This window comes from Nelumbo lutea, chromosome 2, assembly GCF_056320005.1.
Source record: "Nelumbo lutea isolate HS-2025 chromosome 2, American lotus-T2T, whole genome shotgun sequence".
NCBI classification, from domain to species: Eukaryota; Viridiplantae; Streptophyta; class Magnoliopsida; order Proteales; family Nelumbonaceae; genus Nelumbo; species Nelumbo lutea.
This window is the reverse complement of record NC_142685.1, coordinates 2,026,201-2,043,370: the sequence shown is the minus strand read 5'-3', so window position 1 is coordinate 2,043,370 and position 17,170 is coordinate 2,026,201. Positions and strand designations below refer to the sequence as shown.

Genomic DNA, 17,170 nt, shown 5'->3' with positions numbered 1-17,170 from the left:
GAGGGAGGGAGTGTACATTCAATCAGAAACCGAATTTAATTGCTCTGAGGACTCGTACTTAACGTTTTCGAAGTACCAAACAAAACGTAAAATAACCACCCCTTCAAGAGAGAACTGCTTAGAGCAAAAATAAAACCTTCTCAGCATATTAAGAAACAATAGTACCCAATGGACATTAAAACAAGCATCCCATTCTGGAGAATTGAATGTTTGCAAGCCTAATTCATACAATGACAATGGTCAAAACTTCTAAATATAAATGCTTTCCTTTCAATTCTGCTAACTATTATAATAGAGGGAGTTCCTTCTGATCTCAAGAAGCCCACACCTGTATCATCTCTGGATGCAATCAAAGGAGATTACCCATGTTTCCAACATCTTCATCGCTTCGCTGGACCACCTCCATGTTAATTTACTCCCGCTGTATGAATTAACTTCTGATAGAAGTCTTTTATGCATGCAAGTCTTTGTTTGAGTTCCATACTGGAACTTTTGTTATGCTACTATCACCAACAATCCCTGTTCCATTTTCCATGCTTATTAACGGATCAGATTCACTTTCCTTTGCCTGGAAGCATTCAGGATATAAAGTGATTAATTGAAAGCTGGAACAAAGACTAAAATTAACCACACAGAATGGGAATCATAAATTTACTATTAGCAGTTGCATAGTTGAGTTGAAGCAGAGAAGATAGATCCAACTTAATATGAAGTTTAAAGGATAGGATATCCGTCAAAGCTGCCTACTTATACAGATGACAATGCCTCGGATTGGGTTTAGGACATAACATTAGCCTACTAGCTAATTGCTTCTTCACAAAAGCAAAATTGTCCTTAAAGCATGGGGTTTTTTTTGGGGGTAAAGCACTAAAGCCTTAAGGTATGGGTGGTATATGGTAAATTAGGATTATATGCTTTCAAAATTTTAGTAAAATAATTAATTTAAGAATAGCTTTTTTGAAAATAATAACTAATTAATTTAAGAATAATTATAGAACAGTATAATAACCAATAGTAATAATTAATATTTTTATCTAATGCTCTGGCTGCACGATTCAAAATAGAGATTATTAGAAAGAAAATCATCAGAAAGGAGTCTGAATATAAGGATTATATTTAGTTCTAAGGACACTCACCTTACATGATAAGAGGATCATATTTTTCCCATCTATGCCTATTTAAGTCTAAAATATGTTGTATACCTAGATTAACGTTTTTTAAAGTTTCATAAATAAATTTAGTATTTTCTAATATTATTCTATCTTTTCTTAACTTCCTCAAGTTTCCAAATTTCTGAGTGAAGTTTACAAAATTTCCCCCAGATTTCCACATTTACACATGGCAATGCTAAAGAAAATCAAAACTTTGAACCATGGGTTCCTTTTACTATTTATAAAGATTAGAGTAATACTTTTAAGACATGGAAAGACCTTCAAATTTGTATGGTTGTTTGTGGCTTTTTGATGTATTGGACCTTTGCTTGAAAGGCTTCATTACCTAAGAGATTTTGTGTTCAAATGAATGGCTGTTTTAGGTGTAGAGTGGCATAGTGCAAAGCCCATTTGGGGCCATTAATCCCATTTTTCATACATATTTTATACATATAGTGTTTAACATTATCCCTTTTGTTTATCATAAATAAATAAAGAAAATGCAGATTAGCCAACCCCATATAATTGGGATAAGGCTTGGATGATGATAATGATGACAATGATATAAACATAAAGGTAAGGTTTCAATTTTCAATTGCCATTTAAATGCAGGACCAAGTAGTAAATTCAAGAGAGTGTACTGGAGGAAAAGGCTGAAAGACAAACTTGTTTGAATAGAGAAGCTGTTAGGGAGGATCTGTCAACCCTTTTCCAGTTTGTTGTAAAAAGGGAGTTAACCCCGTAGGCAGGGGAAGGGGCCTTGGTGTTGGTGGGGGAAGAGGATGATTCAGAAAAAGTAGATGAAGGAGAATACAAGAAGATTTTTACAAGACACATATTATATAGATAATACAAGAAGATTGTTTCAGGAGTTAGAGCTGAAGTACCCGATGAATGACGAAAGTCCTATTTCAAATTGGTGAGTGGTTGAGGGTTTGCTTTAGGGCTGTGCTTTGGTTGGGTTTGGAAGTCCTTTTAGTTTATTGAAGGGTGTGGACTCTGGAAGCAAGCTGTTGGGTAGTTGATAGATATTTTATCACATCCTTTGTAGCTCTTTTTCTTTTTCAACAAAATGCCTTTTTTATTTATTACCAAAAAATTATTAAGATTATGATAATTCATAACAAGGGAAAGATCGAGGAGGACGCCACTCATAGAAATAGAGCAAGATGGGCAAAACGGAGAGGTGCATCTGGAGTTTTATGTGTTTGGCGAATACCACTTAGATTAAAAGGAAAATTCTATAAAACAGTTGTAAGGCCAGTTATGTCGTATGGAGCAGAGTATTGGACAGTCAAGAAACAACATATCTAGAAAATGAGTGTGGCAGAAACGCACATGCTGAAATGGATGAGTGGAAAAACAAGAAATAGGATCAGAAATGAAGTTATTCATAGGAACTTAGGAATGGCTCCAATAGGTGATAAAATGAGAGAAACTAGACTAGGATGGTTTAGTAATGTGCATAGAAAGCCATCAACTTACAAGTACCAACATAGGAAGGGCAAGGAATAGACCAACATAGGAAGTAGTAAGAAATGATTTAAGCATCAATAATTTGACAATGGATATAGCATAAACAGAATGGATTGGTGAAACAGGATTCATGTAGCCAACCCCATAGAGTTGGATAAGGCTTGGATGATGATATTGATGAAAGTACTGTGGAAATATTGTAAACAAATCAAAGACTGTTTTGCTAATAGGGCAGGATCAGACTCAGATTCTGATGGCATATCTAAGCCAAAATAAAGAAAGAAAAGAAAAGAACCTCTGTAACTCTGACAAACACATAAAACAAGAAAATTAATAATTTAGTAATTGGACCATGTGAGGACATATCTTATTGGCAGGATATGAAAATAAGGATTCGACTACAATACTGGAAAGACATGATACTAGAAAAACTTGTAACCAATCAACCAGTATCATGAAAGTGAGAACCAATCAGGAGCTTTTTTATGGGTTTTTATTGTTCAGTACACCCCATAAACTTTAGTACAATTTGTATAGTTGGAACAGTAACAGGTGGGGGAATGAATCAAAATTCAAGGGGGGTAGTGAACCATAGGTGGAAGTGTTGGTAAATAAAACCCAGAAACCTAATAAAAATCCCTGAGATGGACTACACTCTAAATTTCCCTTTTTGTTAATCATATCCACAGGAATTTTGATTGGTCAAGGCCCTTTGTTATATGTCTTTCCAGCAGCATAGATTTTTCCTGCAAATAAACATGAATCACATTTAAATTCACATTATGGAGAGTTGAACCTAGGTCTATGATATGGTTAGAGATTGCACTATCCTGCATCTGCAACCTGTAACAATAGCTCTTGATGATAAAGTCTGATTAACATGTAACCATGCAATTGGTCATAACTCAATCATTAGTAATGTAATACATGTTTGGCTGCTTGGGTCAAAACTTGATTCAAACACTCCAAAGTTATCTACAATTGCAATGGAATAAGCAAGAGTAAGTGGTACCTGGGACAGTTGTGTCGATGCTTCACTAGCTTTTTGCTGACTCTCATGAGAGCAGAAGTATGAATAAAGTATCATACCAACTAGAGCAATCAGGATTCCAAATATATTCCGCCAGCTAAATGGGTTGAAAAGTAAAACATAACCAAAAGCCAAAACTAAGCACGTTTTTAGGTGCCCCAGGACCTGATATGTGACAGCAGACGTCTTCCCAATTACAAGAAATGTACTAAAGTTAACAGAGACAGATATGAGGCAGGACAGAACTATAAACACCTGCAACCAAAATAATATAAAATATAACTAAAGAATTTTGAGCAAAGTTAACAGAAGATGTCATCAAGAATTGTTCAGTGCTCACCAGCACTTGGGGTGTATACTTGAAAGCAAAAACATTTTGATTAGTTAAAAGCCCATCTAGAAATGGACCAGATATGAACAAGGTCATTGCTTGATAGGGACAAGATTGATACAAGAGCTGGGTTGAAGACACTTTAAACCTCTTCTGGATGGTATTTGTCATCTGACAAGAACTGGTTAAGATCTTAAACAAGGTATATATAAAGTTATACAAGATAAAAATAAATATGGACATTTATAACAAGGAAAGTACATATATATCAAATAAAAATCATATCTCACTGCAATAGTTTAATCATCAGTTCACCATACAGGATTTCCATCACCATCCATGCCCTAACAAGTCAAGATACCATCTTCACTTAAGGATGCCTAACCAGAAAAGAGAGTAGCATCTTCTCATGGAAAGGCATGCAGTGCAGTACATATTTTCATACTTTCAGTAACTGGTTGAGATTGCAATAATGATTTCACCATTTCATTTTATTTCTATTTGCTTCTTCAAGGATATCCAAGATAAACAATCCTTTGACAGTATATATGACGGACATGGAAGAGAAAGGAATTCCCTCAAAATTCCCAGTAGTTGTGGGACCCATAAACAAGTCCCACATTCCAGCTTGTATGTCATGAATGTGGAAAGTGGTGAGTGGAATGACCTTAGAATTCCTCAATACAATTGTAAATTTTATGCAAGCAGAAATAGACAACTACCTAAAGAGACAAAATTTATACCAATCAAAAAGAAGATAGAAAATTTATGTCAGAAGACCATGCATCCATCTTGATGGGGGATGAAAAACCATCTAGTATGGTCAGATGAAATCTACTAGTTCCGAATCAACAAGTATGTCACAACAGTTCAACTACAACACAAAATTCATATAAGAACCAGAGAGAAGTATCAATCAAGGATACAATCTGAGCAATGCAAGTTGTAACAACTGCAAGCAAGGACAAAACAGATCCCAGAACATTGAGCTGCAGATCAGTCACAGTCGCAATGCCAACACCCACAAGAAGAATGGTTAGAGAAAACTGGATGCTCCTACTGCACAAAGATAAAGAAGATATTAGATATAGCCATAAGTAGACAAAGAAATCAAAGAAAGCAGGCATACATCATAAAAACGATTAAAAAAATACAAGATGCAAGACATGGATGTGAGACAAAAAATAATCAAAAGTCAATCCCTGAAAAATGTAGTTTGGAGTTAGTCCATCAATAACCTCTCAGTGCATGTGGTAAAAGTTTTAAGCATTCTGAAACTATGTCAGATATCTTGGCAGTATAGAACAAAAAACTCATTCAGACTCACCATCCAAAGAACTAGTCATTCTGTTACTACTTATGAACAAAAGCAACAATCTTCTTTCCATGTGTGTCAGTAACTTCATCAACTCATTCATATCTATACTACTATTAAAAGTGTGAATGAAAGTATGGAATTTCGTTAACTCATGCATTAAACTTTTGCATGCGGTAGACAGAATGTAATCTGAACAACCACTTTTCTCCTCATTCAAATCCCTCTCATTAAGTCTTATATTTAAGGTATCAATTCCCATAACATTCACTGAATCCTTTTCTTGACTAGAATGCCCCTATTTTTGAATTTGGTCCCTCTCTAATTGTTAGGGCACAAAATGCAATTTGAACTACTACATTTCTCCTCATTCAATTTCTTCTCATTAAGTTTTATATTTAGGGTATTAACTCATTCTTTCATTGAATCCTATATTAATTAACCATATTAAATAAATAAAAATGTGACAAAGAATAATTGTTTTTATTGATGATAAAAAGAAAGTACAAATTAAAAACCAACCCAAAAAATGGAGTTGTTTACCTGTTTGGTGTTGGGTCAACAATTCAACCTTTTGGATAAAAATGCGTCAACCCTTGATGCCATAGTTAAATAATAATAATAATTAAAAAAAAATGAAAACACACAAGCATCTAAAATTACAAAAAAAAAAATATGTAGGAAACATTTGGGCACATATCTAATATGGTATATTTATCATATTAAACAAAAGTAAGTGTGAAATAAGAATAATTTTTATAGACAGAGAAATATAAAAAATTTTAGAAAATTTTAGATACATATTATTTAATATCATCATCAAAAATTGTCACGTGTAAAGCACGTGCACACTTACTAGTCTGGAATAGAGGTTCTTAATGACTTCTTGTCAAGACCCTATTTTGGCCATATGAGCAAGGTAAGATAGCCTACTTAGTTAGGTCACCTAAACTCTACTACAGTCGGTGTTCCTTTAGCAGATGAGACATATAAATAAAGGCTTGAAATCAAAAAGAAGAAGAAGAAGAAGAAGAAGATCCGATGTCAGATAATACTCAAGATGTTGGGGAAGGAGTTTAACTTTCCATTTCCTAAGGAAGGTGTTTGGAGCACATTCTAGAACTGCAAATCACTACCCTTAGTACCAATTGCAGACCGCAAAAGGAGAAGCAAAATATGGTTAAGTTTGTTTGCCTTTACCTCTTCTTTTACTTTTTTTTTTTTTTTTGTTGTGTTTTATTGTTATTGTTCCCTTGGCCTTGCTGTGTAAAAGACTAACTGGGCAAGGAGCTGTACCATACAAGAAATTCCTTTCACCCCAGATCCAGCAAGACAGTTTAGCCACTGAAAGCATTTCCTTTAGATCCACCAAGACAGTCTCTCGTGTCATTTAGGAAATAGACCAGACCACAAAGGTCCCTGCCAAAGATTTGACGACCCTACTTGATTGCATATGCAAATCAAATCACCTTTCAATGATGAAGAGAAATGACTTCAAAATGAACTCTGTAACTTGAATCCAAATGCTTTGATCTTAAAAGGGATTATTCTCAAGGTGATGATCCACCACTAACCATTGAGAGAAGCAAAGGTTCCTGGACCAAAATCTCCTCTCAGGCCTTGTTCGTTTACAATTTTGTAACTTACCCGGGTAAGTGCACTTACCCAGGTAAATGTTTCCTAAGTGCACTTACCAGGTAATTTTACCTAGGTAACATTTACCTGAGTAAGTTCACTTACCCATTTTCTTTCGATTCCCAGGTAAGAATATAATTACCTTTTTAACCATAAAAGCTATTGTCAAAATGGGAAAACTTGTCCCATTATGTTTTATAATTTTCCCCCAAGTGAGAAAGTAACTTACCCACCTGGGAGATGGGTAAATTTTACCAGGTAAATGAGGCTCTCTTTACCGTGGGCCCAGTAGTTAATGCAAAAAAGAATGCTGTAAAGTTGGTCAATGGGAAAGAGATACCCATTGACCAACTTTCCCCCTCTTATTTACCGGCAAACAAACAGGGCCTCAAGCACTGAGATAGAGTTTAGGCAACATCTTGAACAAAGCAACAACCAATATATGCAAAAAAACTATACTCAAGAAATAGTATGAGAAAGGGAATTCATTCTTATCCAAACCAATCTAATAATCATGGTAGATTTGTAAAGATAGACACCTGGGTAAGAACAAGAAGATAGAATAGGATATGTAATTATGTATCCCCAAGGAAATTCATAGTTATGTGTAGAAAACCTTACCCTAAGCACTAGAACTTTGAGTTTCTTCACACGGTCCCTTACACTTGAAGCCTCAACCCCATAAGTTGGGGAAAACAAACCCACACTGATCCAAAGAACTAGCAGCCTACAAAGGGAAGGAGGAAGACAAACAATCAAAATTAGTCATGGAAACAGCAATAACCCTTTCAGTAGGTCGAAAAGGGATGTGGCATGTAAGATCAAGCTAGGGCCCTCAGCTCACCATTCTCTGATCCCAGGCAATTGGTTTTAGAACAACAAGATAAGATACCCACAAATAGACAAGGTTAGGGTGCATTAACCTCTATCAGATGAAGGTTATGATACCTACACGGTTGCCAGCAATCAAGTAAGTAGACCTTACCTTCAATTTTGATGGATTTGATTGAAATTTGGGACCTTGGTGTCTACTCTTCCATCTGTGGAGAAAGGTTGATCCTCAAAATGGTTGGTAGGGTATGTAGGGGCCTAGAAGCAGTTGACCAGTGAACTAGAAATGGGGAACTGCTCTTGTACGAGATTAAAGCTGAAGAACAAGAACCTTCTCTCTGTTCCCTGGGCAGTTCCAATTCTGGATAGAGGTGTCACCTTCACCCTCCCTGTTGAAAGGTTAAAGAAGAACAAATCTAACCCAGGTAATTGAATCCTTAACTCAGGCAATGATGTGGATTGTGAATCTACCACATCACCTGATGATCACTGGCAACCTCAACAACATGGATGGTGGAATAGTGAAACAGGATTCTTGTAGCCAACCCCATATAGTTGGAATAAGGCTTGGATGATGATATGGGGTCGGCTACAAGAAAATTAGATATGTTATTAAAAGAAAAATACAAGAAAGAGGCCATTGGGATCCCAAGCACAAAGTGAGGATTTGGCAACAGAACTCAAGAAACAAGGGCAACACCTATACTGCAAAGTAACAAAAGAACACAAATAGAAATCCTATAATACAGTTTAATTCACCCAACCCTTGCCCTAGCAAGAATATTAGCTAAAGGATCCAACTGAATGGGATGATAACCCTAAATGCCAAGGCCCTCGCCCTCCTGATAGCATATCTTAATCTCCATGGGACGGTCAGAATTATCTAATGCAACCAATAAGCACCAAGAATCATCTTCTTTAGCTAATATTCTTAGTGCAAGATTTGATGGGACTGTCAGAATATCAGACCATATCTTTTGGACTGTCAAAATATCAAATAGCTGGGTTTTCTTTGTCTTACATTGTCCTCCGTCCTTCTTAGCGATCTGGCATGGTCTCTAGATTTATACTTAGGCTTCATTCAGGCCTTAGGTTCAAATAGATTCTTCTTAGCAATGCTTCTTAGTGCAAGTTTTGATGAGTATAATACACAAAACAAAAATAAAAATCCTATAATACAGTTCAATTCACCCAACCCTTGACCTGACAAGAATATTAGCCAAAGAATCCGTCTTCATGAGATGATAACCCTAGATGCCAAGGCCCTCACCTTCCTGATAGCATATATTAATCTCCATGGGACTGCCAGAACTATCAATCATCCAACCAATAAACACCAGAAATCATCTTCCCCTCATTAAAGAACAATCAATAGGTGCTTCCAAAAAAATGCCAAATTCTCATCTCTGACATAATTACAAGTTCCATATCGGGTAAAACTAAGCAAGGCTCCCCCCCCCATCTATCACAAAAAGGCCCTGGGTTCAGGTTCCCAAGCAAGAGAAACCCATGATGGAGGAAAATAAGAAAGGCTAAGAAAGATCCAGAACTGTTTCCTTTTTTATCCATAACTGATTAATTTTAGACACTCTTCTTGACTAGTTAACTGGAGTAACACCAATCTTCAACATTACCTTAACAGGATCAGCATTACCAGCATGGGGGTGTTGGAAGACCCATAAATCATTTTTTTATGATGTTTTTACAGCAATTAAGGTCCTTTATATAGACCATAAGGGCACAGGGATAAGGTGATCTGTCAAACTCTGTATGAGATGACCATGAACTCTTCAACCTAAAAACTAGCAACACTCTGAAATCACTGCCAATATAGAGATAACTTCTAAGGCTTCTTAAAGAGAGGAATGGTGCTGCACAGATATAACTGTCTTGTACTCTTATGCACTGATTAACCTGAACCAGAGAACCACCTTTTTTCTATATTATTCCTTCACAAAGGAAGTATGGAAAATGGCTTTAAGTACCTTCAGGTGGAAGGGTTGTTTCCCAGCCACAATTGAAGGCTCTCTTAATGGTTGCATAAAAGGAAAAAGTCAGAAAGGCAAGATTTTATGAGGCATAATATGTTGCAGCTTTTTGGAGTACATGGAGTCATAAACTGAGAGGAATGCCTGCATTATTGAAAACAATGCATATACAAAGGAAACTCTTTCCATTAGAGTGAAAACAACACTATGTTCATGGCTGTCAGCTAACAAAAAGTTCAGTGGAGCACCTTACAATTTATTTTTTGAACTATAGACCTGTATTCTTGATTTTTTTTACTTTCTTGACTCTCTTGACTTTATTCCCTAAACACACATGCCCATATACAAACAAATATGCAAATAAAGAAGGAGATGAAGAGAGGAAATCATTATGACAAAATGTGATCCCAACCCCAACAAGCATGCCTAACAGTTCAACCCTTTACAAATGATGACAGAATTCAGACAAAATTCCAATAAACCCAAGTATTCCAGCCATTAACATGGAACCTTCACTATTAAATGCATGGTTCCAAGTAGTCAACCATGACATCTGCAACAAAATCCACTTGAATAGAAAAGGCAGTCATAAATTTGTCATGGCATTACCTTTCAAGTTTCAACAGTGAGTAACTTGTGCTTGAATAATTTCATTAGAAATAAAACAATACGAAAATGACTAGAAATTATTTATTCACTGTAGTATAGGCAAAGGTTCAGAAAATTATAATAATTATTATTATCATTTTGTTTAGAGCAAAAATAAGATGAAGACCAACCTGAATCTCTTCCTAAAGAAGAGGGTCTCCAAAAGAACAGTACAAGGGATGATTGCTAGCTTAGTCATCTGCAGTGGAAAACAATGATGAAGAATATAACCATGAATGTCATAGTTTAGGCATAAACAGAACTTGATCTCAGTGAAAACTAAATAAATAAACCACTATTACCATCTAGGAACATCTATTCATACATCTATAACAATTTTTACTTGTCTTTAGGTGATAGAAAATTTTGAAAATCAGAAAGAAGAAATGGTAAGAACTAACTACAATACTGAAAACATCCCATTGCACCTTATGGCTTTTTATTTTTATTATTTTTATCAGTGCACTTTATAGCTCTGCTTCAAGAGAGAATTGTCTAGAAAGATGAATGAAACAATCCAATTGGCAAGGTTTAAAATCTCAGTGTCGGTGGAAATGTCGCTCACCCAAATATAAGAAACATGTCAAAAATGTCGGAAATATCATATGGAAATATTGTAAAAATTATAGGCATGGTGGAAACATTGTAAAATATGCAAAATATAGAATGATATTTTATGAATGATAAAAGAAGCATAGACACACCCTTTTAAATTATTGTCTTGTTCCAAACCACTAAACAAAGCTAAGAAACTAAGGTTATAGACAAAGGAGTATGTTCAGAAGTTGCCCTGTAAACTTTAAGATTCAAAGCTTCATGATAGAATGAGCTAAAGCAAAATTTGAACTCATAGAAAATGTAAATGGTTGTAATATATCAACCAAATAATTTATTACACAAAAGAAAAACTAATATTTAACTTCATGCTTGAAATGAATATTGAACTAGCTCAAAGTAGTAATCATGTAAGTTAGGCAAGCAATCACATTGTCACTCCACATATCTACAATATCATCACCAACTTATGTCATAATACTATATATTGTACTCCTTATAGTGCTAGTAGCGTTCATTGGGGAATATGTCAATTCCAGCGAAATTTCGTGTCACTACCCATGAAATGAAAATATTAGGGAAATTAGGGACATTTTAAACGATGCCGATTGGTCAGTTCACTAGTAATAACAAGAATGAATTTACAAGAGCCAAGCTAGTTTGTCTGAGAAAAGAAAAAAGACAAAACCACATTGATCCAACAAGGACCAGACTTCAGCCTGAAACTCTACATACAAAGTTGTGCAATATGAATAATCTCATTCAATATTCACATATTGTACCAGACAAAAGTTGTAAGAGAAAAGAACTCTACCTGATAGAAACCAACAGAGTTGAAACCCAAGCTAAGATTCAAAAGTCCAATGGAGATCCCATTGAGTATTCCAAAACCCATTACAGCTCTTGCATCAAAAGGTTTGTGCTCAAACAGTTTCATCCATAATGCCACATGAAGTGAGCAGAATGTGACCAGAAGATGCCAGCTTGTTAAAGTTGTGGCTGCACAGCACAAGGTCAGAAGAAAACATATAAAGATATTTGCATATCAAGTAAGGCACTTTTAACCCATAAAAATGACTTCAATATTTCAAAAACTCCTTTTTGGTTGATAACCACAGCATCTTTCCCAGATGGAATGACCAGAAAACAAGCGCAATGAGAAGCAAATGTTCACTCCCTAGAACCTATGAGAACAACAAAGTCATTATTTAAAAAACCTGTCCATCAACATGACAATAGTCCCCATGAATCAACTGCCACGAAGAAATTGGTGATGCAGGCATTGAAGCAAAGAAAGAAACCGTGGAAGAAGAAACCAGTTTCTTCATATTCTCGAACCAATGGCATTTTGAATTTTTTTGGTGATTTGGATGAGTTTTTCATAAGTTTATTTTTAGTTCATTAGCATCCATAGAATAGGGTTAGTCATCTTATAGAGTCAATATAGACAGTTTTTAGAAATTTTGAAAACTTGAAAATACAACAGACTTCTTTCAGCCTATTTTTCAATGTGAGTCTGGTGTCATCAGATGGGTTATTGAGTTAACTATCCAATGAGACCAAGATCTTCTAAAATAACATGTTTTAGAGGAGTTATGACCATCTTAGTGATAGGGTGTCAATGTGGCGGTTTTTGACAGAATCTCAGTCTTTCTTTTTTTTTTTTTTTTTTGGCCTATTTTGGAGTTATTCTTGGTTTATTTAGTTGTAGTAGGATTAGTAATAGATTACTATAGTCATTTTAGAAGTTGGAATCCATTTAAGTGTCCCTTGTATATTTTCCTATGGTTTGCTTAGTTTTGAAGCAAATAATTCTAGTAAATGACAAAATCATGCAACTCATGAAAACTTTGCCCTACAGACATGGTGGGACCTACAAAAAGGCACACTACAAAATATTCTTTTCATGGATCTCATCTTAGCATATAGGACAAAGAGGTCTAAGAGTTGCATTCCTAGTTTTGAAGCAGTTAGGAGTTGTTTGTAATCTTTTTTTTTTTATCAGCATTGTTTGTAATCAATTTCCTAGTTGAAATTGTGGCCCATAAAAAGTTATCTAGGACCTTAATTTGAGTCTATAAATAGAACCATTGTGATTGAATTTTAGGATGAGAATAAATGGAATAAAAGTTTGTTTTGAAGTTACCTTCAAGTAAACTTGTAATCTTCTTTCTCTATCTTTCCTATCTCTTCTAAAACAACAATATTTTTTCTTTTTCTTTTTTTTTTTTTTTGAGAAAAGATAACTTGTATTAAACTTGAATGAATAAAAACGGGAAGGGTCTACATGAGAGGATTTTTCTTTTCATAATTCAGATCCTTAATTTCCCCTCTTCTTCCTGCCATGTCCAACCTAGTGAGACTTTCTCTTCTCATCTACACGAAAGGGTCTACGATTACATATATTTTTCTATTAAACCCCCTCTAGGAAGATCCATAGCTTGTGCAATTCCCTGTCCTCAAACTTTTCTCCAACAGGTGGAATACCTTCTGAACCAAGCCCCTAGTAATCCCTCATCATCCAAATATCTGAAAAATTATCTCACTAACAGCAAAAGGTGATAGCACCATTTAATCCTTATTTACTTTTCAGGGATAATTACCATCCAACCTCTGCACTTCATAGTAGCAGAAGCATCACGATACAATGCCAAGCCCCAGTAAATGGAAAGAAAGATGGTGAATTCACATAGTCAACATCCCAGAGTTTATGCAATGAAACTAAATGTAGAAATGTGGATTCTGTATGATAATTCTGATAGTAGAACCTGGTACTTTGTATGAATGTTGTCTATTTTAGTAGTTCATCAACCATCAGAATCTATAAATATTATGTTGCACCAATAACCCAATGTGCTGATTAGATTCAGAAAAAAATCAATATCAATACAACAAATATGGGAACAAAAACAAAACTTCCATTTGATCAAATGATATATGAGATTGCCAAGCCATAGGAAAGAACCACCAACTTGTATACATAAAATTAGAGAGAGATAGCCATGTCGCTACTGGTACTTCCAATTAATTAAGGAATCTTCCTAAGTTGACCTTCGCCTCTCAGGAACCAGTAATTTGCCTTGTCTACAGCCTAACATCAAACTAATCCGAATAAAATACAAGTTGAACCAACTTTGAAACTCAAGTTGGATATAAGAGATTTAAAGCTCGCATAATGGTTATAGTTGAAGAAGCATTGAAAATTGAAAATGATCTATACACTTCTGCAATTGGAAAATATGCATAATTCATCGGGGGAGAATCTAATGGCAAAACAAAGAACCAAAGAACACCCATCAGTTTAACAATACATAATAACTTCCAAATAACCGCTTTGACTGATTGAGATAAATAAGTGGCAATACTTTTCAGACGAAATAATGAATCTGAGAACTGATAGATAATTCACTAACCGAAAGTGAAACCAAGTGAACTAATAAGCGCCTTGTTGCAGATCACAATCGATACGGACGAAACCACTGAAAGACTCAATGCTCCGATGGTTCCCAGCTGAAACCGCCCGCTCTCACTCATCTTATCTCAGCTTTAATCACTACCTTCTCGATCTGGATCTAGCACTCTATCCATCAGAAACTACAGTGTACTCCCAAGACTAAAGTGTAAGAAAGCGCACGTAAAATTGAAGATGGCATTCTCACCTCATTCCTATAGTCCCCAGAGGATAGACAAATCAACACCGAAACAAGTTCAACTGAAAAAGGAACCCAAGATTCAGACAAATCAAATTTAGCTCTTACGATTTTGAAGTAGATGAAAAGAAATAATAATAATAAATTCAGTCTTTCAGAAACCCCGATCTTCTCCTTATTCTAAAAGATCAGCAAAGACAGAAAGCGGAAAAAATTATGTCCAAAGAGAGGAAAGAAGAGAGCAAAGAGAAGCTGTTCGTTTCTTTTTTTTATCGAAAAACAAAAAAGAACGGAAAAGAAAAAGAAATTCACCTTTGTAGCATTATCAGAGAATTTCAAAATTTTAGTTTGAAATATTTGGGAACCATGGTACTCAGGTTTCATTTCTTTGGCTTCTCTTTATGCAGAAAAAAAAAAAAAAAAAAACAAGTTTGCGGTGCCGGGTATGCATTTTCTCCCCCTTTCACGCCGCGCATATAGTTTCTGGAGCTATACAAACAAACGTACGCGCGTACATTATTCATAAAATTATCTTTTGAAACTCCCCCTTCACTTTTTCTCACTTTCTTAAACTTACCCTGGCTGCTGGCTTTTCATTTTTCAAAATTTCCATAAGTCAGAAGAGATTTGCCGTTAGCATATAGACGGTTATTGTAAAATTACTCTTCTAATCCTCTGTTTGGATTTGCCATCTAACCTACCTTAAGCATAGTTGCCGCCGGTTAGGAAAGACGGTCTTTTGCAGTCAGCCGGAACGATGAGTAGGTAAAATCCTAGAGCCTTGGCAAGTTAGGGTGGCTCAGGTACGTTAACTGGCTTGTTCCCGTAGAGATGGGATTCGATTCCCGCTATCATCGGTATGGGCTGGACTTAGGCCTGGCCCTAATGTAGCACGAACCCAATCTGAGTCTAATTTCACTTTATCCTAACCTGCCTGGATTATATACATGTATATATTCCACTATAAAATATATATTTATATGTATATATGCATACAAATCAATTTTTAGTGTAGACGGGTTGGCCAATTCAAATCCAACCCGAGCCCGAACCCAATACAAAAATCAAAAGGTATTAAATTTTTGTGTGAATTGGGTTTTGATTAAAGGATAAATTTCTTAAATTATCCTTATAATTTAGCTAATTAACTAAATATGCCTCTTATTGTTTGACTATTATCTAATACTATTCCTAATATCTCAAAAGAATTATCATTACCATTAAAATATTGATGGAAGGGCTGAAATGCATGTTTTGCCCCTACTATTTGACTATTGTTTGACAATTGTTCCACGACTAAAATCATTTACTTTTCTGGTGATCTCCTTTGATTTGATAAATGGGAACTCCATTGTCAAAAAGAATGTTCACACAATCACATACCAAGGTGTCATGGAACAACAATCCCTCCTCTTTTGTTTTTGGTAAGTTCTATCTCTTTTTTTCTTTTACTTGAAATGACTAGTCAAAAGGTCAGTCTCAGTTTAAAGAAAAAACAAATGATTTTTCCCAGCTTCTTTTTCCAGTGTCAACCTTGAGAAAAGTGAAGACACATAAAAGGTTTAGGCAAGTCTTTGGAAACCCCTTCATCTCTAATCAAGACACATAAAAGTGAAGACGCATAAAAGCTTCCTGCCCTCACTCCCACCTACACCCCTTTATTTATAGAGAAAATGAAGGGAGATAGGATTGAATCTTGTTCAACTACAATGCATGGAATTTAATAGGGATTTTTTTACATAAATAAGCAAATATTTTTCAAAGAAAATGGTGTTTAATCGAGCTTTCCTCTTTAGTGAATGATTTTATTCGATTTAATGGTGGTTTTCATGGGTTTTGTGCGTCCAATGGGAGCTTGGGGAGTGTCTGTCATGGTAGACTCATATTTAGGAATGGCAGTGGTAGAAAATGTAAATTTGATGAACTTTTAAATGTGGTTTTATTTTTTCTCAATATTAAGTGGGGGTATCTTTGGGTTTTGGGGCTTTTGGATCTATTAGGCTTAATTTCATTGGTCTAGGTGTTTGAAAAGGTTAAGAATAGGTGTGGCATCAGCCATCACCCTTTTGAGGTTTCAATTAGGGATAAGTGATGTGGCAATTTAATCTTATGCATCGAAGTGGCATCTTCCTAATTTAATAGTCAAACAGGTGAATTATGATGTAAACTTTGATGTGTTGGGGTTTTTGGGTCTCTGAACACAGTGGTGAGGTCTGAATGGTCAAGATGATGGAGATCTATGACTAACAAGTTTGGATTAATGAGATTTACTAAAATATAATTTTTTTTATGAATGGTCAAATGGGGGGATTATGGGATGAAATTTGGTGGGTCGACACTTTTGAACATCCTAAATCGGATGGAAGTGATGGATCTAGGGGTGTAAGCGAATCAAATCAGGCAATATCCAAATTCAAATCCAATTAAAAAACATGATATCCGAATTCGATTCAATATCCAACCGATATTGAAAATTAATATTTGAATTTGAATCCGATTAAATATTTGAATATTCGATTCGATTTGAATTCAATTAATTAATTATTCTAAGTAATTAATA

At 35.3% G+C, this 17,170-nt stretch overlaps 1 protein-coding gene across 3 annotated transcripts; it reads right to left on the bottom strand.

The window, feature by feature from the left end:
- Positions 1-118: 118 nt before the first annotated feature.
- LOC148868047 (UDP-xylose transporter 3) lies at positions 119-15,223 on the bottom strand. Of its 3 annotated transcripts, none has more exons than XM_088969638.1 (9): positions 14,923-15,223; positions 14,620-14,672; positions 14,374-14,526; positions 11,775-11,959; positions 10,537-10,604; positions 4,915-5,047; positions 3,998-4,159; positions 3,640-3,912; positions 119-568 (listed from the first exon to the last, which is right to left on the bottom strand). In XM_088969638.1, the coding sequence occupies exons 3-9, from the start codon at positions 14,492-14,494 to the stop codon at positions 452-454; spliced, it is 1,059 nt and encodes a 352-aa protein (XP_088825764.1). In that variant the 5' UTR covers positions 14,495-14,526; positions 14,620-14,672; positions 14,923-15,223; the 3' UTR covers positions 119-451. The 3 variants fall into 3 exon arrangements, with proteins under 3 accessions (XP_088825764.1, XP_088825765.1, XP_088825766.1); XM_088969639.1 differs by having other exon boundaries at positions 14,374-14,532; positions 14,923-15,069; XM_088969640.1 differs by having other exon boundaries at positions 14,374-14,540; positions 14,923-15,066.
- Between the last annotated feature and the right edge of the window lie 1,947 nt (positions 15,224-17,170).